Source organism: Erithacus rubecula (genome assembly GCF_903797595.1).
Source record: "Erithacus rubecula genome assembly, chromosome: 15".
In the NCBI taxonomy this organism is placed as follows: domain Eukaryota; kingdom Metazoa; phylum Chordata; class Aves; order Passeriformes; family Muscicapidae; genus Erithacus; species Erithacus rubecula.
This window is the reverse complement of record NC_136667.1, coordinates 94369-116371: the sequence shown is the minus strand read 5'-3', so window position 1 is coordinate 116371 and position 22003 is coordinate 94369. Positions and strand designations below refer to the sequence as shown.

Genomic DNA, 22003 nt, shown 5'->3' with positions numbered 1-22003 from the left:
AACTGACAAGGGCATGTTAAGGTCTAATATTCTGTTCCTGTTGCAGAGCAAAAGAGGATATTTTGAGGAAAATGAGAGTTCACGACTTATTTTCTGGATGACATTAGCCAGCCATCCCGGCATCCCATGGCTTCATTGTAGTCTGCCTTCCATTTGCTTTTGTCATGGATATTTGCACAGCTGCCATGGAATACACCACTTCACTGGGCATTGCCAGCATGCAGGAAAGGTGATCAGTGTGGAAGGCAGGCTTTCCAGCAGCTTTGGGTGGAAACCTGAGTCTCACCTTTCACTGAACAGACACTGCTTGCCAATCTTTCCCAGTAGGAGGGAATGCATAGAGATTACTCTTTCAGAGCTACACATACACACTTCCCTCCTACCCTTTGCTGTCCTGTTAACTCAGAAATTGGAAGAAAGACACAGCAAGGCAAACAAAAACTTCTCTTGTTTTACAGCAGCAGTGAAACATTTGGACATAGGGGTAGAAGGACACTCCGTGACCTTCCTGCTATGAGCTGGCTCCATTAAGTTGAAGCCATTCTACAGGCTGGAAGTGTGAGCTAGCAGAATCCAACTTATGGCAGAGTATAAATAACAAAAGTGTTCCTTAGCACCAGGCCAGGACTGAAGCCTGTAATTTTTTGCTATTTCTTATGTGTTAGTCCTAAAAGAAATGGCAAGTAGGGGAATCACCCCATCCTTCTAACAAGGCAAGTGTTGTAATGAGGTGAAACAATGAGATTGTCTCCAAAACTTTCCAACAGCTTTTCAGTGCTAGAGTTTGATCCAAGTTATAAGAACATCTGTTAACCCAGCTCTGCTGAGGCAAAGGACTAGGCAAAAGGCATGGGGACTTCATTGGAGCTTAAGTGTCCTTAGAAGATTCTTTTGTGGTTTGGACTGAGGGACAGGACAGAAATTCTGAATGTGCTTCATTTACACTGTGGCTTCAACATCTGAGCTGTGTATCTGACCCAGGAGCTGGTCCTGTGAGTGAGCACTTCTAAGGCAATGCCAGCTGGGTGCAGGTGGGTTGAGGTGGAAAGTGGACAACAGAAGGTTCCCTCCTGGTGGCCAGGTGGAGTCTAGTGTAGAAGAGACAGGGATCATAACAAAAGAGAAAAATCGTAGAAAGCTCCTGCCCTAGCTTGTTCTTGAGGACACAAATGGGAACTCTGTTTTTGCTCTTGACACCAGTGTACATATAGCAACAAAAGATCAATAGCTAAGGATCATTTGCTGCTGAGCAAGACATTCATTTAGCAGCAGCATTTTATTGTTAATACTACTACAAAACTTCTGGCAAGGTCTGAATTTTGTGAACTAAGAACAGTATATGCAAGATAAATCAATAGCTGGATTAAACCTGGCTGTTCAGAACGATTATAGAGTATGCAGAGGATCTTTACCATCATGGGCAACAGAGGCTCTTTGTCCTATTGGATGTGCTTGCAACCTCCAACAAACTTTCTGGACTGAAGGTGTGGGAGAGCAGGTGAGAAATCAACACCCTCTTACCTCCCCATCTACACACTCCCAAAACCTGCTCTGCTTTGGCTTCACTCCAAAGTGATATTACCTCTCGTAGCTGGATAACGTCAGAAGTGAGAGCTCCTGCCCAGCACCAACCGGCACAAGCACTGGAGAATGGGTCTGTCTGAATTTAGAGTGACCCAGTGTCCCAGAGACCCTTGACTCCAGGTGTGTGGGGTGTCTCTGCATGGGATTGGGACCTACAGCTGGGCTTCACCCTGGCTATCAGTGCAGTGCCCTGTGCACACTGCAGCCTGCTGGTGTGCTGAACTATCTGGGGATTTTCCTGTTCCCTGCAGGAGAATGTTCCCCAAATAGATGGGTACAAGCAGCAGAGGACACATTTCATTGCCTCAGCCGAACTGTGTCTCGTCTATGGGCCCTTCTGCAGTTTTTCCCTTCACAGGAGTGCAAACCTGCTGCAATTACTCTTCCAATAATGTGGGTATTCCTTCCTTGTCCCATCCTTTCCTATTCTTCTAAATTCCCTTTCCCTTTCCTTCTCCTCTCTCCTAATTCACTTTTCTCGTTTTCATTCCCCGTTTTCCATTCCTCTCCCTGATTTACTTTTTCCCTGTCCCCCTTTCCCTTTCTTTCCCTCCCGTCCCACTCCCGCCCTCTCTCCTCTTCCTTTTCCCATCTCTTTGCCGTCCGCTCCCTGCTCTTCCGGGGGTCTCCCGGTGCCTGCGGCCCTCGGCCGGCGGAGGGAGCTGCGGCCGCCCGGTCCCGCAGCGAGCGCGGGGCGGAGCGGGGCGGCGGCGCCGCTGTCACTTCCCCTTCCCTTCCCTTCCCTTCCCTTCCCCGCGCCGCGATCCGGCTCCGGGTCAGAGCCGCAGCGGCCGCTCCGCAGCAGCGCCCGCGCCGCCGCCATGCGCTGGGGCTGCGCGCCCGCCCGCCCGCCGTGAGTACCGACAGCCGCGTCCCGGGTGTCCCCGCGTCCCCGGGGTGTCCCCGCATCCCGGGGTGTCCCCGCGTCCCCGGGGTGTCCCCGCATACCGGGGTGTCCCGCATCCCCGGTTGTCCCGTATCCCCGGGGTGTCCCCGCGTCCCGGGGTGTCCCCGCGTCCCGGGGTGTCCCCGCATCCCCGGTTGTCCCGTATCCCCGGGGTGTCCCCGCGTCCCGGGTGTCCCGCATCCCCGGGGTGTCCCGCATCCCGGGGTGTCCCTCATCCCGGGGTGTCCCCGCATCCCGGGTGTCCCCGCAATCCAGGGTGTCCGCGCATCCCCGGGGTGTCCCCGCATCCCGGGTGTCCCCGCAATCCCGGGGTGTCCCACCGCTCGGCACGGCTCTCTCCGGGCAGCTCCCACGGCTGTCCTCGCTGAAGGGGCGGCGGACCGGAGCGGAGCGCCCGGGGCCGGCGCGGTGCTTGTGCTCCGGTGCTCCGCCGCCCGCCCGGCTCCGTCTCGCCGGTGCTGGCGGAGCTCCGGCCGGAGGCAGAGGAAGCTCCGGGGGGAGCAGCCGGGTCAGCGAGCGCCCGAAGCGCCGCATCGCCGAGCACGGGCGGCTCCAGCCTCCCTCCGCGGGTCCGGAGGGGTCGCGGCCGCGCCGGGCTCCGGGCTTGGCAGCCAGCTGGGCTTTTGCCGGGGATTGTCCACTGAGGGCGGCTCGGACTCGAAATACAACCCGGCTTTCCCTAACTTTTCTGCACTTCCCGTGGCGGGACTGGGATTTTGGGTGCTGATGACTTGCTAGCCGCACCCGGATTTGGGTCTCCTGTTTTCGTCCTTCCCGAGTAATCGGGTGCTCTCCTGGTCGCGGAGCGCCGGCTCCTGCTCATCCCTCGCTGCCTGTGGCGGGGGCTGGCACTGCAGGGCTGCTCTTGCCCAGTGCGATGCTTGATCGAGCAGCTGAAGTGTTTTACCCAGGTGAGCTGCAGTCTGTGATTCCGGGAGTCAGAATAGCATTTTGATGGAGATCCTCAGATGAGAGGTGCAGATTTAAATACGGCTTTAGTTACATTCACCTGGTATTCCATGTGTTAGAAGTGAAAAAGCCTTTTCTGCCTCTATTTTTCTTCTAGCTGTAGCTTGTCTTCTAGTTACAAAAAGAATTTTCCATTGATTGTGCTGAAAAAAGTAATTTTTTGCTCATAAATGAGGACTTTTCTGTTGAGGAATTTGTTCTGGAACGAGCTGCAGAGTATATTTACATTACAGTAGCTAACCCAGAGGAGTTTTCCACGTAGCCACTGTTCCACGGTAGCCATTCCAGACAATTTCCCCATGAAGGAGTTCTAAATGTTATTCCTTGCTTTTGTGCTAGAATTTTTTGCATATCTTTTTTCCCACCATTTTCATCTGGACTTTGTTAGCCTGATGACTCTGAGCTTACAACATTACCCTCGGCATTGAAGGATTTGGGACGTATTTTACTATTTTGCTCCTTGGGGGAAAAAAGGCATTAACTCAAGGCAGAGCTTTATTTTTCTAGAATTAATGAAATGGAAGTAAAAGGGTATGGCTGAGAAAATGAGACACCAGAGAGCCGCTGCCTGTAACTGCAGGACAGGAAAACTGTACCATGCACCAGCTGGCAGAGGGGATGGGAACTGCCTGGTCCAAAGGAGAAAACCTAAGTGAGTGCAGGTGATAGATCAGATCAGAAACAGCCCAAGGTAGGCAGTATGTCCCTAGAATGTGCAGAGCAGTAGATGTAATCATAGCAGGTTTTAATATTTGTAATGACAGCAAACTGTCCCCATACTAATCATGGATTAAATTTCTTTAGGGTAATGCATGTCTCTCAGTATTGAGTAGCTGAGTCAATCTGAAAATGTGTTCTCAACAAAGAGCAACCTTTGTACTGTCTGTATTGGACTTTGGTGCTGCTCTGGTGTGTCTGTTAAGAGGAGATGCCGCAAGCATTCTGGGCTGTGAGAGAGGCCAGTCCCCTTCCTATCTGAAATATACCAAGCATACTCAAGGAGCTCTGTGTCAAAAGCAAGAAAGGGCTGTTTTAAAGGGCAGTACTAGCCTAAAGATAATTAAGAATTCTGTTCTTATTTAGCAGGATACACTCTTTAGTGTGTTGGAAGTGTTTGTAATTAGATGGTGTCTGCCAGGAGAGCTTTAAAATCATCTTTCCTGTTCATTGGATTTGTGTATCTGTGGTCTCCATCTGCAAGACAACATGTATTTGGGGATTAGCAGATGGTGCCATGGTGGTACCAACAAGAGGAATTTTTTGTACCTGTTATATTTGCTTCATTAATGGTGGTATTTGTACAGTCTGTATGAAGTTGAGAGCATTTTTCAGGTGTTAGAGTCGGAAACTCAAACTGCCCCTCATAGTACTGGTCATGATTCCTGAAGGTTCAGGTTGTCAGTCTTGGAAAATAAGCCCTTGCTAACCATGGATTTCTGTTTTGCCATTGAGGATCAGCAGCACCAAATTCTTTAGGGTGAAATTTTTGTATATAAGATAACTGGGTTTGTCTTCCTGTAAAAAAGTGTAAATATACTATATATTGCAATAGCAGAAAATTCCATGTGTGTTAACTCTGCTGTGGAAAATATGTGTTTATACATAGATCTCTATGGACAGCCTCAGTCTCTTCAGCTTGCAATAACAAAAATAGCAACAAACTCTTTCCTTCCCTCAAGGCCAGCAATAACCTTGTCAGTGATTTTCAGAGGAGTCTCTGCTCTGCAGACAGCACTGATTCCTTCCATGTTCCCAGCATTACACTCCAAATGCTTCTGGGTTTCCCTGCCCTTTGCATGCTGCCTGCCAGTGGTGCCCTAGGAATCCTCTGCCTGTAAAGGAAGTGGAACCTGTCAGCCTGGAGTGAGCACCCTTTCCCTTAGAGGGGCTCCTGGTCCTCTACCATCCCCCAGCACCATGGCCAGTGCGAGATGTTCTGGGCTCCACTGACTTTGTCTTTCACAGGTGTTTGATCCACATGATTTGTACACTGGAGATCAGTTCTCAAAGGTCCTGAGCACATTAACAGCTGTAAATAAAGCTACTGAAGGTAAGAAAAAAGGGGTTCTTCCATTGTCCTTTCAAACAATTTCTTTTGTGTATGCAGGGCGGGTTTTTAATTTTTGTTAATTTCTACTTTATGCTGATTTCTTGCGGTTTGTCAAATTGTGCTGCCAGCACTGATGGCTGATGGTAGATGGTAGGATTGACATTTCAGGCTTCTACCAACTCTGGGTTATAATGTGATGTTTCAGAGTTGCTGTGTGAACTATGCAGGGCTCAATTACCACTTTTACACGGAGGGACCTCTGCTCAGTTTTGAACGTTAAGTATTAAGGGATATCAAAGTAGGTCAGTATAAGGAATCCTTGATGTAAAGGAACGTGCACCTCCCTAAATGCAAATATCAGATTTTAAAGAGTGTATTTAAAGCTGAAGAGAAAAACAGCTCCACTTGCATGATACCTTTCCTGAATGTCAAAACAAATGTTGTTGCTAGTTGCTCAGTCAATTGTAGTGATGTTTTTCTCTCTCTTCTCTCCCTGGTTCCATGGACTAGGCTCCTGGATCTGGGAATCAAGCTGATGGCTTGTCCTGTATCCCTGGGATCAGAAGTAGGCTGCTGAAGTGAAACAAATCAGCTTATCCTGATTCCATCTCAGATATGTAGCTGCTCCCTACAGATTGCTTTAAAATTATATTCAGTAGCATAGTCTGTGAAAGGAGAAGTTCAACAGGGGGGATAGTGGCACTCTGGAGAGGGGTGGGGGGACCAGGGCCCCTTTTCTGAGGTGATGAGGAGCAGGTCTGCCTGGTGCTGGGAAAAGTTCACAGCCTCTAGCCTTACAGGTGTATTAGGGCAGACTCCTGCACAGCCACCCAGGTCCAGCACCAGGAGAAGAGTTCCATTTCCCTATTGCAGGTTACATTTGAGATGGTTTAAAAGAGGAAATTTCAAAATCAAAACTCCTCACCCCCTATGATTTGTACACACCCACGTGTGTGTCTCTGTGTAATATTGCTCTAAAGAAATCCAGTTCTGAGGCTGCTGTTCTGCAGGACTCAGCTCTGCTGACAGCTCACTCTGTAAAAGTTTGGGAATGGGAATTGGGCCTCAGCACCTCCTCCTAGCCTCTCAATTGCTCAATTACCAGCAGCACCCACTGACCCTGTGCAGAATCTCTTGCAGTTCACTGTGATGGGGGATATAAAATGTAGGTTAACTCTGCCAGGAGCAACCTCTGCAAATGCTGCTGGTATGATTGCTATTTTCTTCATTATTCTGAAAGCAAAAGGAGAGAGAAACTTTCCTTCCTCTGTCATTGCCTGTTGCTGGACTGGAGAGGTGTGATGGGGAGTGTGCTGAAAAGGTGGCAGGGCTGCAATTCGTTTGCACATCCGTCCCCTTATTTACAGCCCCAACACCATTCTTCCAGCCACCATATGCTAGCTGAGCCCAGGACAGGGCTTTGCTGGAGAATAATTCCTGTCATATGTTGCTGACAGGGCTGTAGAGAAGCTGGGATCCTCATGGTTTCATTGCAAACATCTGTTTGAACATATGCTTTCTGTGTTTAAATGTTGAAAAGCGCAATGCCTGTGATATAATTAGCTGCTCAGGCAGAGAGCACCCTTGGGAAAAGTACAGGGTAAAATAAATACATGTCTCAAACATTTACTTTTTGGTGGCTTGGCCAAATTCCTGAGGAGCAGGAGCCTGTGTCCTACAAACTGCCACTGCAGATGGTCCAGTTTGTCTGTTTTGCCAGAGGCCAGAGGCTGGAGGGAGCATCAGGATGAGCCTGGTACCAGCTCCTGCAGCTGCTGCAGCCGCCAGGGCTCTGACATGCCTGCTTATCCCACACCCACATCACTGCTGCATCCCAGCACCCCGGCTGGAGGCAGAGGGAAGTAGGTGTCAGCTAAGGAAACGCTGTGGGAATGTATTTCTGAGCACCCATTTGAAGTCCAAATCCTTGTGTATTCATGGATCTCTTTATGCAAATAACTGAAGGCATCATTTGTAGTGGATAAACTTGTAGTTCAGCAGCTGTCCATCAAAACACAGCAATACAGAGCTTGATGCTTTTGTCTGCAAGGGAGGGCAGGGGAGGAAAACCAGCTGTGCTGGATCAGACAAGGCCCATCTGCCAAAAACAGTGTAGGAATGCAAGCAGAAAACCCAGCTATTTTAAGCATAGTTTAAGCAACATATGGCAGCAGTGTTTCATGCTGGACCAGGCATAAAATAGGACACTGTCATGATGCAATATAAATGATACACTTCCCTGCCAAACTGTCTTACATTTGTTTCTAGGTTGCTGCAGATATTTATAAATAAGCTTTAGAAGATTGGGAGGGGCAGGGAGAGTCGTAAAATCGACAGTAGTGGAGTAATTTCCATGGGACTGTGGCTGTTGACTTGAATAAGTGAAGTCTGGACTCAGGATTTATGCCCTCCCTTTTAGAAGGAATCAGGGGAAGAATATCTCACACTGGCAGCCAGCCATGCCCCTGGCCTGTGAGTCACCAAGAGCAGCCAAAACCACTCCTGCTCAAATATCAGGATGCTTCAGAGGGAAAGACCCACTCTGCTGGCAAAATGGGTTTTACATGGGAAGGGGTTTTGCAGTTTTACAGCCCAGGAAGCTGGAAATTCACTGTGCAGTTGTCAGGCAATTGTGTAACAAGCAGGGCCAGAGAGAAAACTGACTCACTGGCAGCACACAAGGTTTACCATGGATGTTGTCCTTGGCTGGAGCATGGACTGGTTAGACTGATGTGTGAGTATGTCATGGCTGGGATTTGTAAGGCAGCAGCACTTGGAAGTCATAGTCACAGACCTGGCCCCCACTGTGCGAGGGGTAGGAGAGAGAAATAGTCCCTTCCCCAAGAGCTCACAGTTTTTGTTGCTCCAGGTCCAATCTAAGGATGAGGTGTTTTCCTATTGAAATAAAAATCGTCTAAGGAGAATAAAAGCCCAGCTGAGTTCCTGTAACTCCTACCAAACTTCCCCTTCAGAATGAGTTTTCCATGCTTTCCTTCAGACTGGAGGAGAATGGAGGAAAAGCAACCTTGGAGTTTGTCTTTTCCAATTTCTGTGCACTTTTTATGGCTTTATCACCCCTCTCCTCTTGCAGTGTTTTAAAGGCAGGACTACAGATGTGGTCCAGGGACTTGCACACCCAGCACAGGGATTCCTGCAGACTGCTCTGTTCTGCCTTTGAGGTCTGTGGACGTGCAAGGTCCCCACTGCAGGTGGAAAACTGCAGCTTTGGAATGCAGAAATGTCCTAAAATCTGAAGAGAAGCTACAAGACCAATCTTAAAAGTCCTTCACAGTTTACTGAAATGATAAGGTCTGCTGTTGTCTTTTGAGCACCATGGGACACAGAAAGGAGGTGATCTCCGTGGTGTCCCGCAGGGTGGTGTGGGGTGCAGTAGCAGTGAAGCACTGGGAATTACTGGCTTGAATCCCATGTTTTTATGCCTCTGCAGCATCCAACAGGATTCTGGGGCTGAGCGCTGCCAGATCCTGCAGGAGCTGGAACTGCTCTTAGCAACAAGAGCAAGGCTACTGACTCAGTCCTTACACAGTGAGGACCAGGAAACTTTTTACTCTCTGGCAATTTTTTCGTTATTAATATAGAAACAAATTACTAATTATGAAAACATATGTGTCAGAACAGCAGCATCAGGTGGGGATAGAAACAAGCCTAGGGACTGGTTTGCAGAGCAAGGAGCTCTGAGCGTGTGAAGGGAGCAGCTCCAGGAGCTGCTGGGATCACCTGAGCCTTTCCATGGGCAGTTCATCTGGGGATGGCACTTGTCCTTCCTCAGCTTGAATCCCCCTCTCACATGGCTCATGGCAATTGTCCATGAACAGCAATCAAAATAGTGCTTGGCCTCTTTCAGCTGGATAATGAACCCAGAGGGACTCTTAATAGAGGAATGATTGTGTTCAGCATTCCTCCCCACTCAGTGGGATAGCCCACACTGCAGCTGCAGAGCTAAGAGCACTCACTGGAGAGCTAAACTTTGACACACCTTCAACAGTGTTTGCTTGGATCCCAGAAACATTCCCAGTGGGAAATCACAGTACTGAGTACTATTCTACTTTTCTATAGTTTTAAGGGATAATTCAGAGAAATACTGCAGTTGAATGTGTGGCTGCAGAACTGGCACAACCTAGGAGTGTCTTGGGATGCAATTCAACTTCTTCATGATTGAAGGGTTATCCCAGCCCAGAAAATCACCTTCACTGCTGACTGGGAGTACCCATGCTGCAGATGCCATGCACTTGCTGTCTTGCTGTGATGAACAATTGTTTTCTTTACAGGGTTTGCTCTTTGCTTTGCTGTGATGTGGAGGGATGGTGGACAGCTGTGTGAAACTCAGACGTTGTTTTGTTCCCCCAGATCAGCTGTCGGAAGGGCCATGTTCACATCTGTCCTCTCCTGAGTGCGTGGCCGGAGCCGCGCCGCGCGCCGCCAGCAGCGCAGCTTCCCCGGCGCGGCTGCTCCGGAGGCAGCCCCAGCCTGTGGTACCCTTCCTTCAGCCTGGCATCGTGGGGCGGGTGGCCTTGGGGCTAGAGCAGAGGGATTGGCTTCTCTGGGTCAAGACCCCTGGTCTCCATCGTGGGTTTGCTGTCTCAGTTGGAGAGAGTCCCAAAGCCTCTCCAAACTGCCATGTTTCTCCGTGTGACACGAGAAGAGTGATTCTTATTTGGCACCCGTTGCACTGGGAGATTAAATTAATGCTTGGGAGGGACCCTGTGCTCCTCTGAAGGGAGTGTTTACGGAACAGCAAGATATTATTGGTTGTTACACAGAGCAGTACTGAAAAAACATCTGTCACAACAGAGAAGAACAATGGCTTGTCCTAGTGATTTCTGCTTTTTTGGACTATTTACTGATGTTTTTCCACATTTCTTTTCTTAGGAGATGACCGAGAATGGCAGTCATCAGCTGGTGGTAAAGGCCAGGTTCAATTTTAAGCAGACCAATGAGGATGAGCTGTCTGTTAACAAAGGAGACATTATTTATGTCACCCGAGTTGAAGAAGGGGGCTGGTGGGAAGGCACCTTGAATGGAAAAACAGGCTGGTTCCCAAGCAACTACGTCAGAGAAATCAAATCTACCGGTAAGCAAATTGCTTTCAAGGGCTGACTGAATGACAGTGGCATAATGCAGTGAGGACCCTTGTGCCTTTGGGAAATTGCTTCTATTTATTAATCACCGTTTGTGTACTTCAGGCAGCTGGGCTAATGGAAGGATCAAGGGAAGGGTAAAGTGCAGTGTTTCGGATAAATTGCTTGAGAGCTGGTTCACCATCTTCCCAGCACATTGTGCCTTTCGCTTGCTCCCCCAAGCCCCAGCAGCATGGAAGCAGGGGTATTTTCAGAGGATGAGGGCAGAGATGGATGTGGGTCCCCTTTGTCTGGGGAGCCATCAGGTCATTCCTGTGTCTGAGAAGAGAACTAGCAGAGAACTAGAGACCTTGGTCAGGCAGTGTATTTGTGTTTGATCCTGGCTTTTCAGGCATCAATGGAATGGATGCTGACCATCACAGTGTGGAATCTGACAAAAACTGCATGGCCACAGGGCATGGTCCCTGTTTTGGTCAATATCATGGCTGATTTCACAGAGTACTTTTTTTCCCCAGATGCTTCTGCTGCAGCATTGTGAAAGAAAGAGGGAGGGGATGATCTGTCTGATGACATCTGCCTTTACTGAGCTTTGACTTGAGTGTCCTTAATGTTTTCTGGGATGTGGTTTTACCCGGACATTGGGTGGTGATGATGTGAAGCCCCTGGCCAACTGCCCTGTGGCATTACACATCCATTCAAGCAGCTCACCCCTGCCCAGGCCTTTGTGTGAGATTAAACTGTTTTTTTGCAAAATGCAGCTTAACTCCTTAGTGTGCCTTGAGGACTTACCATAGACAGAGACCAGTTGTGCTTGGTGCTGGTTCTACGGCTCAGGATCTGCTCTGGCCTCAAACACTGAGATGCCAGCAGGGGTCTGTGAAGTAGCTGCAAAATGTGCAGCCCCTGTTAGACATCCTTGCTTCTACTTCAGCAAAAATAAAGCAAAGAAGGAAGAAAAAATTTCATTATTTAGTGCTCCAAATTAGGTCAGTTTTTGTTTAATTCTAAATGAAAAAAATCATTGTTAGATATCTCATCTCCCACTGTTTCCCTCTGGTAAATTGTATCTGAGCTGGAGCAGGAAGTTGCAGCAGGGATTGAAGGCTTGTCTAGCACAATTCAGGAATCACTAATTACCTCAGTGAGGGGAGAAGAAAGGTTTTAAACAAAAGAGAGCAAACTTGAGTCCTATAGGGAAAACCACAAGGGAGCTGCATGACATGACAGTACCTCACTGAAGTGAAGGGCCAGTCTCCCATAGATCCTGATGTAGGAGCCCATCAGATTTTTCTGGCTGCAGATCTTTTCCCTCCAGATTCTCTCTCGACACCATTTCATGTGGCAGGAGAGTTCCTTGCCCTGGTGTCTGTATGCTCAGGAGAATTGTCTGTATTCTAAGTGAGTAAACCCTCCCTGCCCCAGGAACTCTGTGGGGGCTGCAGCTGACAGGGAGCTGCTTTTCCCACCTCCACAGTAAGACTTGTCACTCTGAATAGAGTTATTTGTTTTTTCAGCAGTGTCCATACCTCTGCTGTGTCCATGCCTCTGCTGTGTCCTAGGTGTACCCTTTGGGTGGAAATTTTCTGTGATTCTGTGAAATAACTGTGGAGCATAGCTCCTCTGGGCCTTCAGCTGGAAGTGACAGGAAGCACTACAAGGAGAATAATTAGACAGTACACAAAAAGGCTAGATTTATCAATTTCAAGTTTCTCCTCTGCTGTGAGTGTGAAAGTAATTGCCTTGTGTGAGCGATTGCAGGGAGGCAGGAGAGCCTGGCTGTCCAGGTGGCTCAGAGCTGCTCTGGAATGCAGGGTCAGCACAGGGGCTGCACTGCCTGCATGTCCCAGCCCAGAGCAGGGAGCTGCTGCTGGGAAAACCATGCTGCTGAAGGGAAGGGGTGTCCCTAGGGAAGGAAAATTGGAGCAGGGCTTTGTCCGTGTGTTGTGTGTGTGTGTGTGTGTGTGTGTGTGTTTGCACATCTGTATAGTACTGGAGGCATCCACAGGGATGTATCAAATGCAGAATGAGAATTGATTCCCAGGGTTTTGTGAGCTTTTCATTTTAATCTACCTTCATTCAGAGCAGGAGTTTGCATCACAAGTGACTGTGGAAATGAGAGGTCAGCATATTGATTGGGGTTGGCTTAAAGTGCCTTGTGAATCACCTGGAAAAAAACACAGTATCTGTCTTTTCTGACAGACACCCAGTTTCAAAACCAAATTTAGTGGGACAGGTGAAGCAACACTGTAGTTCCAAACACTGACAGATATCAGGCTGCTGCCAAGAATTTTGGAGCAAATCTGGACATTGGTCGGCAGAGGCTGCACAAAGGTTCTGATGTGACTGGCTTGGCCACTGTCAATGTAGTGCATGCCACTGGTTTTATCCTAGTTTTTTTTGTGAAATGGTAAAACAAACCCTGCAATTGAAGTTCTGTGGTCACAGGAGTAAAGTTACATTTTCTGGATATAATATGGCAGTGTCTTTTCCTGATGGAATAATGAGAGCTGTGCAGTGAAATTTATTCTTTTTTTTTAATTTATTTTTTTAAATACAGATAAACCACTCTCTCCCAAAGCATTAAAAGGGCTAGAAAACACTCAGCTGACAAAGAATTATTACCCTGTGGTAAGTTTTAAAGTGCTGGTCATACATTTTAATTAGTACCATGTTATTAAACTTCTGAAGTGTCTCCTTCCCTTAAAAATTATTGAAGCAATTTGTAACAATTGAGGATGTGACTCTGTGTTTAAATGCAGCTGTTGCCATTCCCTTGATTCAAAGCTGTTGAAGCAATAAAGCACGAATGGAATTGGCTGCAAGATGTCAAAAGTAGAGACCTGAAGTAGACAACTGAGATAATTAAGGAGAGGTGGCAGCTTTCAGATCAATGCAGGGGTATAAGACCCAGTATTTCCTGTTGATAAAGATGGGGAGATAATGTCATGGTATAAAGAAGCCAAATCAGGGCTCTGGTCCCTTTCCTGGGTTTGGCTGGAGATGTTACAGCCCAAGGTGTCTCATCCAGCAGCTGCAGCCCTCAGAGAACAGGCAGCTGCCACAGCTCATGGCCTGGCTTTGTAACTGGGCTGGGCTTTGGAGCTGGTTCGCAGCCTGCCAGGCCATGAGATGCTGCTGCAGAAGGGGTGGGGAACATCCTCTGCTTTACATATTGCTGCCAAAGTGAGGAGGTCTGGCAAAGCAGGGGCAGTTACCTTCCCCTTGTGTCCAGGCTGTGGTGTAAGAGAGTGCAGATGCCTCACGTGAGCATCCCTGACTCTCAATACTGGAGCTAAATCCTGCTCATCAGTATCTCTAAATATATTTCAAGCAAAGCAAAGCAGGAGCAGTATGTCCAGGGAGCTAGAAACCACCTCCACTGTCTCCAGAACTTATCCACTCTGAGAAACTGAAGTGCTGACTGGAAGTGTGCAGGCACTGGGTTTGGCTGCTGTGCAGCCAGAGATAAACCAGCTGCTGAGATAGATTAACAGGACCAAATCCAGATCGTTACATCCCTGAAGTGGCAAATGAGATGTGCCCTGGCTTGATGTGCTACAGAAGCCATCCTTGGTGCAGCCTTTAACACCTGCTTTCCAGGCCTCCCAAGTTTGCCAAGTAAAATCTCAATGTTTGGCCACCAGGACTTTTCCTGAGTGCCCTGGGTTTTGCATTAAGAAATGTAATTTCTGGACTTAAAATACACTTCCTTGCTTTACCAGACTTGGAAGCTGATGTCATGTTCTTTTGAGTAATTTGCTAGTACAAAGATCTTCTCAGTGCTCTGTCTCTCATCCTAGGTGTTGCAAAATATTCTGGAAACAGAACGAGATTATGCAAAGGAACTACAGTCACTTCTTGGAACTTACTTAAGACCCCTCCAGTCTTATGAAAAGTAAGATATAAGAGCATCTGAGGTGGAGAGAACACTGTGGGAACCTTGGGGTGTCATGGGCTGAGGGCACATGTTTAGACATTGGCCACTCAGGTGAGATGGGAGAGTGGTATTCTAAGGCCTCTGTACTTCAGTCACTTCTCCCTTCCCAAAATCTTCATGTGGGAAAATTTTTGTGCTCTCAGCCTTGTAGGCCTAAATGAGGGTGATATGAGAGTGACTTTAGGATGACAGAAACAGGCAAGTTAGCTTTGGAAACATCCAACCTCACTCAAGGAACAAAGAAGCCCCTTCCTGTAGGACCCTCCTCCCACAGGCATGAATCCCTGAAGACAAAACTCTCTGTGCACACACCTCCCTCCCTACCTCTGACTGAAATCCCATCTGTCTGTGTCTATTAGACAGCTAAAGATCTGAGAAGATTAGTGGGATTAAATTATTAAAATCCAATTAAGATAATCCTTGGCAGCAGACGTCTTCTCCAGGAGACTGTGGTCTGTAGCTCACACATCATGAATTTTGCGTTCTATCTGATGCTGTATCTGGGGAAGGAGAAATTTTTATGTCTTTTTGGAAGGGCTGCTGACAAATGAAAATGGGGTGCTCCTGAGAGCAACTTCTCTTTGATGGTGCCTGGTGACATGGCTCTTGTAGGCTCAGCGCCGGGGACGTTGCAGCACTGCTGGGAAACATGGAAGAAATCTCTGCTTTCCAGCAAACACTGAACCAAGCCTTAGAAGAAGTTGCAAAGTAAGTTTGTGTCATGGCACTGAGGTTGTTGAACTTTTCAACTGTAGCTAAAAATAATAGAAAGACATGTTCATTAATGTTCCTCCTGGCTGCTGTCTTAAGACTTGTTAAATATTGAAGAAAATAACATGACTGAGGAAAGGTGGCAGGCAGTTCAGGAGGGAAAGTAGAATGAACTCTGACATTGCTGTGTTAAGGCATCTGCTGAATGAGTGACCTGACACAAAAGTGTGGGAGATCTGGCAGGCATGAAGATGGGAATTGCTGGGGAGCAAAGAACAAATTATTAGAGGTGATAATTTCCTGCAAGGAAGCTGACAGACATGTTTAGCCTTAGCTAAAGTCTGAAAAGAGATGGGGAAGGCCTGAATACTTGGAATATATTCAGGCCATGGTTTCTTCTTCTTTCTATGTCTTTTTGTATTCATGGGCAGCTCAGAGAGTGGAACCCCCTTGCACTGCCCCCAGTTCCAGCACATCCTCATCATCCTAGCTGTAGCTCTGCTGGTGAGACATGCTAGGTTGAGTCATAGGTTGCCTGAGTCTGATAATGGGTTGTGATGCTCACTGTCTGCACCACAGGAAACCAGACCATCTGAGGATCCCCTTCTTCTTCCTCCCCTGGTAGTAGGTGCGGGTATTTTGCTCAGTGCTGCGGTTATGAGGTAGGAATGTCCCTGAGCAGAGGGTAGTTCCTGGGCAGGTCCCTGAGGGTGCTGTAGCTGCAGGGTGCAGATCCAGAGGCTCAGCATGGCTGGTGTGTTGGTGTCTGTAGGCTCCCTGAGAACCAGCAGCGTGTGGGAGGCTCTTTCATGAACCTGATGCCCCAGTTCCGTTCCCTGTACCTGACGTACTGTGCTAACCACCCTTCAGCAGTCCATGTCCTCACACAGCACAGGTGAGTGATGGAGAAGGAAATTCAGACTCCTTTAAAAATTTGTTAATAATTCTTGGCCTGCCGTGGCCGTTGACCTGTGTTTTAGCAATTGGGCAAGGGTATTTCCTGCTGCTGGGGCTTTGGGCTCTTCAGTGGGGCCTTTCAGCTTCAGCATGAAGACAATTCATACTGCTGGTGTTCAGAGCTGTTCTCACTTTTTGCATATACACGACTCCCATCTAGGGTCAAACAGGCAGTCTCAGCCCTGGCAGTAGCATCTTCTGTGATTGCTACTTGCTAAAGGACCCAGATGCTGTTTCAGACCCACTGCTCAAGTGCTCACACACTGAACAATGGGAGGGTGTTCCCCTGTGGCACCATGGTGGGGAGCACATCATTGCAGAAGGATGATGGTCATCAAGTCACCCAGTTACCCAGTTTGTTAACTGAGCTTCTATTCAACCAAATGGTTGATTTTCAGGGTCATTGGTAGATCACATTAATAAATTTTTCTTAAACGTGATCCGCATGAGTAAACACTTGAATTTGTGTGATGTCCTGCTCAAGAGTGTGCCTAGCCAGGATGTGTCATCCCTAGTGCAGGTTAGCTGTCCTCCCTGCAATGATGGGAAAGCCAGGACCACACCCATAGTGTTTAAGTGTTCCCATTCTGCAGTGGGAAGTCACAATATATTTACTCACCTGCTGAAATCCAGCTTTAATTCAGTATAACAACAAGCCTGGCTCCAGCAAATGACTCATTCATGTGATTCCTCAATCTAACCCCTTTCCCTAAATGAACCAAAGAATCATCTTTTGCAAGTATGCTGACACACAGAAGCCATGATCTCTGGAGCAATGTATGTGCAAGCATCTGCATGACAGCTTCCAGCAGGGTCCCAGTGCATTGCTGCAGCCTCCTCCAGCACAGCACCAGCCTGTGCAGCCCCCTCTCCCTGCACAGCAGATACCTGGGCCTGTGCCACCTTGCTGGGCTGGGGGACCAGCTGCTGGCCCCAGCGTGCCCCAGGGGCTGTGCATTCCAACACCTGTGGCCACACAGCATCCTCTCCTGCTTTCCAGGGAAGAAGGGTCTTGCTTGGCTAGGAGCTTCCTGCTTGCTCCATGGAATAGGTGGTGGGTGCTTAGAGGGGAGTTTGTGCTGCCTTTAGGGAGGCCCAGCTCAGAGCAGAGCCCTGGCTATCAGGAGAGCATGGCAGGCAGCAAAACACAGCTCTCAGCTCGGAGAGCCCTCCTTCTTGTTGTTGTTGTAGTTGTCTCTTTTTATAGTGATGAGCTGGAGAAGTTCATGGAGAGTCAGGGTGCGGCCAGTCCAGGCATTCTCATCCTGACCACGAGCCTCAGCAAACCCTTCCTGAGGCTGGAGAAATACGTGACATTGCTGCAGGAGCTGGAGCGACACATGGAGGTGGGTGGGGTGTGGGGCTGCTGGGCAGGCGCTGCCCCTTGGTGCTGCCAGAGCTGCTCCCTGAGCTTCAAGAGACACCTCTGCCTCTTGGTATTTGAGCATCATGTGGCTAAAAGTATTTACCACATCTCCAGGGATCCCAGACATCCCTCAGACATTGCCCACCTTTCAGATTAAAAGTGAGATACTGGTGGAAGAGTTTGAAGAATGTAGTGGAAATGCATTGCCTGCTCTTCACCCCAGTCCTTCCTCAAAGATGGGCCATTTCCAGCACAAGTAAAAGCAGAGTCTGGGCTTGGGCGCAGCTGCTGTTTATTTGCACAGCTGAGAATAAATCTGTGTTTTTGTTATGATTTGATGAGATTCCCAAGCCTGGCCGCTCAGGCACATTCCCACCCATTGCCCCAGGGCTGTGCTCCTGGGTGGAGGCTGAGCTGCACAGGCAGACATGGACCTGGCAGCCAGCACAGACACAGGGGTGGAGAGCGAGTCCCTGGGAGCAGGGGGAGCAGCCAGGGGCACAGAGACTTCTTGGCACGATGTGGGTCTGCTTCAGGGCATTTCTTTCCCCAGGGACTGTGCTATTGGAGCTTTGCTACTCACTGCTGGTGCACTCCAGCTGCAGGAAGGCAAAACCCGGGGGTGATGCAAGGGGCTGAAGAAAACAGAAGTAACAGTCTGTTTTTAAGCAAGTTTACTTTTTCCCCTCATCCGGTTTTAATTAGCAGTTAATTCAGCACACTTATCCATGACCTACAATCAAGCCAAAGGATTGAAATTCTAATGTTTGAGCCAGGGATATTCCTGCAGAGGAGAGGGCATGAGAGCCTGCAGGTAGGCACACTCCAGACCTACCTGTAGCCTCTGATCTGGCTGAGCTGAGCCTGGCTGCAGCCACCATGCCCATGCAGGGGTATTGTGCTCTTTGCAGGATATACATTGTGCTCTCTGCCTACTGTTCGCAGGTGGCTCAGCAGTGGATTTGGGGACACACATGTCACCTATTTTTCTTAGTTTGTAAGCTAAATGTGGGAGTTCTGTTGCATGAATCATTAGGGCTGAGGTTTAAGCTGTGATGCTGGGGGAAGAGGATGCAGTGTGGATGTACATCACTGCATTCCCTGCAGAGCTGCTGAGGGTGCAGGTGTGTTCAGGGCAGCCACTTGTCCCACATTCCAGGTGAGCAATCCCAGGCTGCAGGGACAGCTCCATCACTACCTAGACACCTTATGATTCGCTTGGCGTGGGGACTTGGTGGTGAGGAGCAAGGGCCTAAATCCAGGAGAAAATTCTGGGAGAGTACTAGCATACAGCTGGGGTCAGATATAAGGGGCATTTACCTGGCCCAAGAGCTGTCTGCTCAGATGTGCCCTCCCTTAAACCCACAGGTGAAGCCTCCTTGATGCTCACAGATTTCCACCCTTGATGGGGCAGTGGCTGGAATATCTGGCACAGCAATGGAAGTTTCCTTCCTGAAGGTGCACCCTGCACTGCTGTTTGTTTTTGTGGATTTTTCTTTTCAAGTTAGATTTGTTCTAAGTCAAATCATAGCTACTCTTGCTCTAGCTACTTCACACTCGTTAAATTGTTATCAGTGAATTGCATAGCTGCCTTTAGCCATGCCATGTTGAAGTGCATGGTGGGGAAGGTACCTGGGGAGCTCTGACCTCTTTCTGAAGCCCATGCTGCCTGTATCCTCTGCCCTGAGTGTACTGGGACAGTGAGTGATGCTCAGGGTGGGTTAATGCTCAGGGTGGGTGCTGCTGCTGCTGATGGCTGAGGAATTTGCTCTCCCTTCACTAGGAGGCGCATGCAGATCATGAAGATGTTTTGAAAGCCATCACATCCTTCAAGTCCCTTGTGGTAGGTGTCAATTCTTAAAATAGACTACTCCATTTCAGGTCTGCATTTCATGAAGAATGAGTCAAGCCTGACATTTGTCTCCTCATTAGAAAAAAAGGTCTTTTGGAATGGAAAAGATGGGTTACAAAGAAACTTTATTCCACATTTCAAGCCTAGAGCTGCTCCTCTGGCTGTGGCAGGAGCATGCTGGCTTTGTGGTGTCAGAGCAGAGATACTGGATCTCCAAGTTTCTCCTCTATTGCTGAAAGCCAAGTGTGGACTGTGGTGGCAGCAGGATCCCTTTATCTCCTGTTGCCTCCATTCCCTAATCATGTGTCATCTGAAACTAGAGCCCTCGCTCACTGAGGGAGAGGTTAGCACAGCTGTGACTGACCCAAGTGCTGGTGCCTGTGGGAGGTTCCCCTCTGAAACCGTGGAGTAACTCTTGGTTTTTCTGAGGTTTGCTCCATGGGCATCAGGAGGTTTGGATCACATTCCAGCAATTTTGGCTCCAGATGCCATGGCCATCGGTGGGGAACAGGGAGAAGGGATGAGTTAGAGATAACAAACCTATTTCTGTGAATTCTGTCACCTGCACCCCTGAAAGTCCTGCTGCACAGAGATGAAATAGAGGGGGAAAAGCCATTCATGTGCACAAAGGTTTACCTGGAAAAGTTTTTTTCAGTTATTAAAAAAGCTCTAGTCTCTCTTGCTTTGTAGCCACAGAGAACCTTTCACTATAACCACTCCAGATATGGTCCAGCTTCCTTCCTTTAGCACAACAGATGTCACACATTTGTGGCAGATGCAAGTGTTTAGCAGTGCAGATAAAAGATGGGGAGAGGAAAGTTCATAGAAAACAGGAAAGGGCGATCATGTTACATTTACTTAGAAACTCAGCACCCTTTCCATTTATTCTGGAAGGTAATAGGGGACTAACTCATTTAAATTACAAGGTGTCATTAATCTCTAGGAAATCTCATAAGCTCTGAATGGTTTTACATGAAATGTGTACTTGAGTGATGAGTAATTTAATGTCATTATGACACAATAAAGAGGTTCAGTGTGGATTTGAGGTTAGACAGGCAGAAGTGCCTCTTGTGATGGGCATAGCACCAGGAAAGCTCCCAAGAAAAGGCAGGGAGGGACCAAGCAGCCCCTGTGATTCACAGCAGTGCCTCTGCACATATTGTGACGAACTCCTGCAGAATATATTTGGATTTTTATCCAGGGAACATTGGATTCGGACACTTGGGGAGCCATCAAAACATACAATAGTTGCAAAACCAGAGTAAATCCCCACAGTTTGGTTCAAGTGTGTGTGGTTTCAAGCTAGACCCAATACAGCTTCTCTCTTTGAAGAGCTAGATAGTCAATGAATTGGAAAGGAGGAAAATCTGTCAGAAAAAGGGGTTTGGAAAAAGACAAGCAGTTGGTGAAAATAGCCCTTGTTTGGCTTTGCAGCATTTTTTCCTGTTAGCAGAGGGGTCAGTTAAAGAAAGTATTGCTTGGATTTGCAGAACACTGTTCAGTCAGCATTGTCCTCTCTTGCTGTGAGCTGATGAGAGACTGGTCTCTCCCTGGAGCTCCTCCATTCCCCAGCTGCTCAACAGTGATGCAGGCATTTCAATTACAGCATTTTGAGACAATTCTTTTACAGCACCGCCTAGTTCTGCTTTTGGGTTCTCAGATTTTGGTTAGAAAATATCCACCCATCTGACTTATGGGGACTCTGCAGTGCTACAAGTTTGACTCTGCAGTGTTACAAGTTCAACTCTGCTGTTTGGACAAAATGGGCAAAATTCCTCTAAGCAGGAGCAAAATTAGAGACATTTAACTGTGCAGCTGTCTTGGTTTGGAAATTATGACCCTGAACTCTCAGAGGTAGGACAGGTTTGGAAAGAAAAGCTTGTTCAGTGCAGTTTACAATTTCCTTAACGTTTGAATGTAATCATTACTTCATAAATCACTAGGATGTGATTTTTTTAGCAGACTTTTTGTGATGGAGCCAAAGCAGGCTTTCATGATCCCTGACATGACCATCCCAGAGCCCACAGGGCTGCGTGAGTGTTGCTGGTGAAACTGGGATGGTTTGGGTTAGCTCCTGCCCTTCAGCTAACAAAGCTCTGCTGTGATTCCCAGTCACAATGCCAGGAGCTGAGGAAGAGGAAACAACTTGAGCTGCAAATCCTTTCTGAATCCATCCAGCGCTGGGAAGGAGAGGACATAAAAATGATGGGAAATGTCATCTATATGTCCCAGGTTATGGTGCAGTCTGGGGGAAGTGAGGTGAGTGTGGTGTTCCTTCTGCTAGCTAAAGACCATGTGTCTGAATGCCTGCTTGCTCCTGAGTAGCTCCTCTCCTTCCAGGCCACAAGCTGATGACAAATAACACTGATAAATTATTTTACCTTTGGGAAGAGCTGTGCGATGGGACTGTGCATGTCTTTGGAGTGAGTCAGACACCCTGTAGGCTTAGCTTTAGGCCTCTGGTGACACACTTTTCAAGATTAGAAACATCATTGTCATATAGCATATTAATTTCCCTCTTTCTCCCCTGTGACTTACTCTGAGAAATGAGAGTGAAAAGAAAATGTCCTT

At 48.1% G+C, this 22003-nt stretch overlaps 1 protein-coding gene across 4 annotated transcripts in view; it reads left to right on the top strand.

The window, feature by feature from the left end:
- ARHGEF6 (Rac/Cdc42 guanine nucleotide exchange factor 6) overlaps positions 1 to 22003 on the top strand; it is a 36209-nt gene that overhangs the window by 3503 nt on the left and 10703 nt on the right. For 2 of the 4 annotated variants that reach the window (XM_079319108.1, XM_079319107.1), the window contains exons 3-12: positions 5426 to 5510; positions 9879 to 10003; positions 10401 to 10602; positions 13167 to 13237; positions 14410 to 14504; positions 15159 to 15254; positions 16030 to 16152; positions 17422 to 17560; positions 19364 to 19423; positions 21545 to 21691. In XM_079319108.1, the coding sequence (XP_079175234.1) occupies positions 5426 to 5510; positions 9879 to 10003; positions 10401 to 10602; positions 13167 to 13237; positions 14410 to 14504; positions 15159 to 15254; positions 16030 to 16152; positions 17422 to 17560; positions 19364 to 19423; positions 21545 to 21691 (1143 nt within the window). Of the gene's footprint in view, positions 1 to 2254; positions 2438 to 5425; positions 5511 to 9878; positions 10004 to 10400; positions 10603 to 13166; positions 13238 to 14409; positions 14505 to 15158; positions 15255 to 16029; positions 16153 to 17421; positions 17561 to 19363; positions 19424 to 21544; positions 21692 to 22003 lie in introns of those variants that run through there. The other 2 variants (XM_079319109.1, XM_079319110.1) reach the window with 2 other exon arrangements.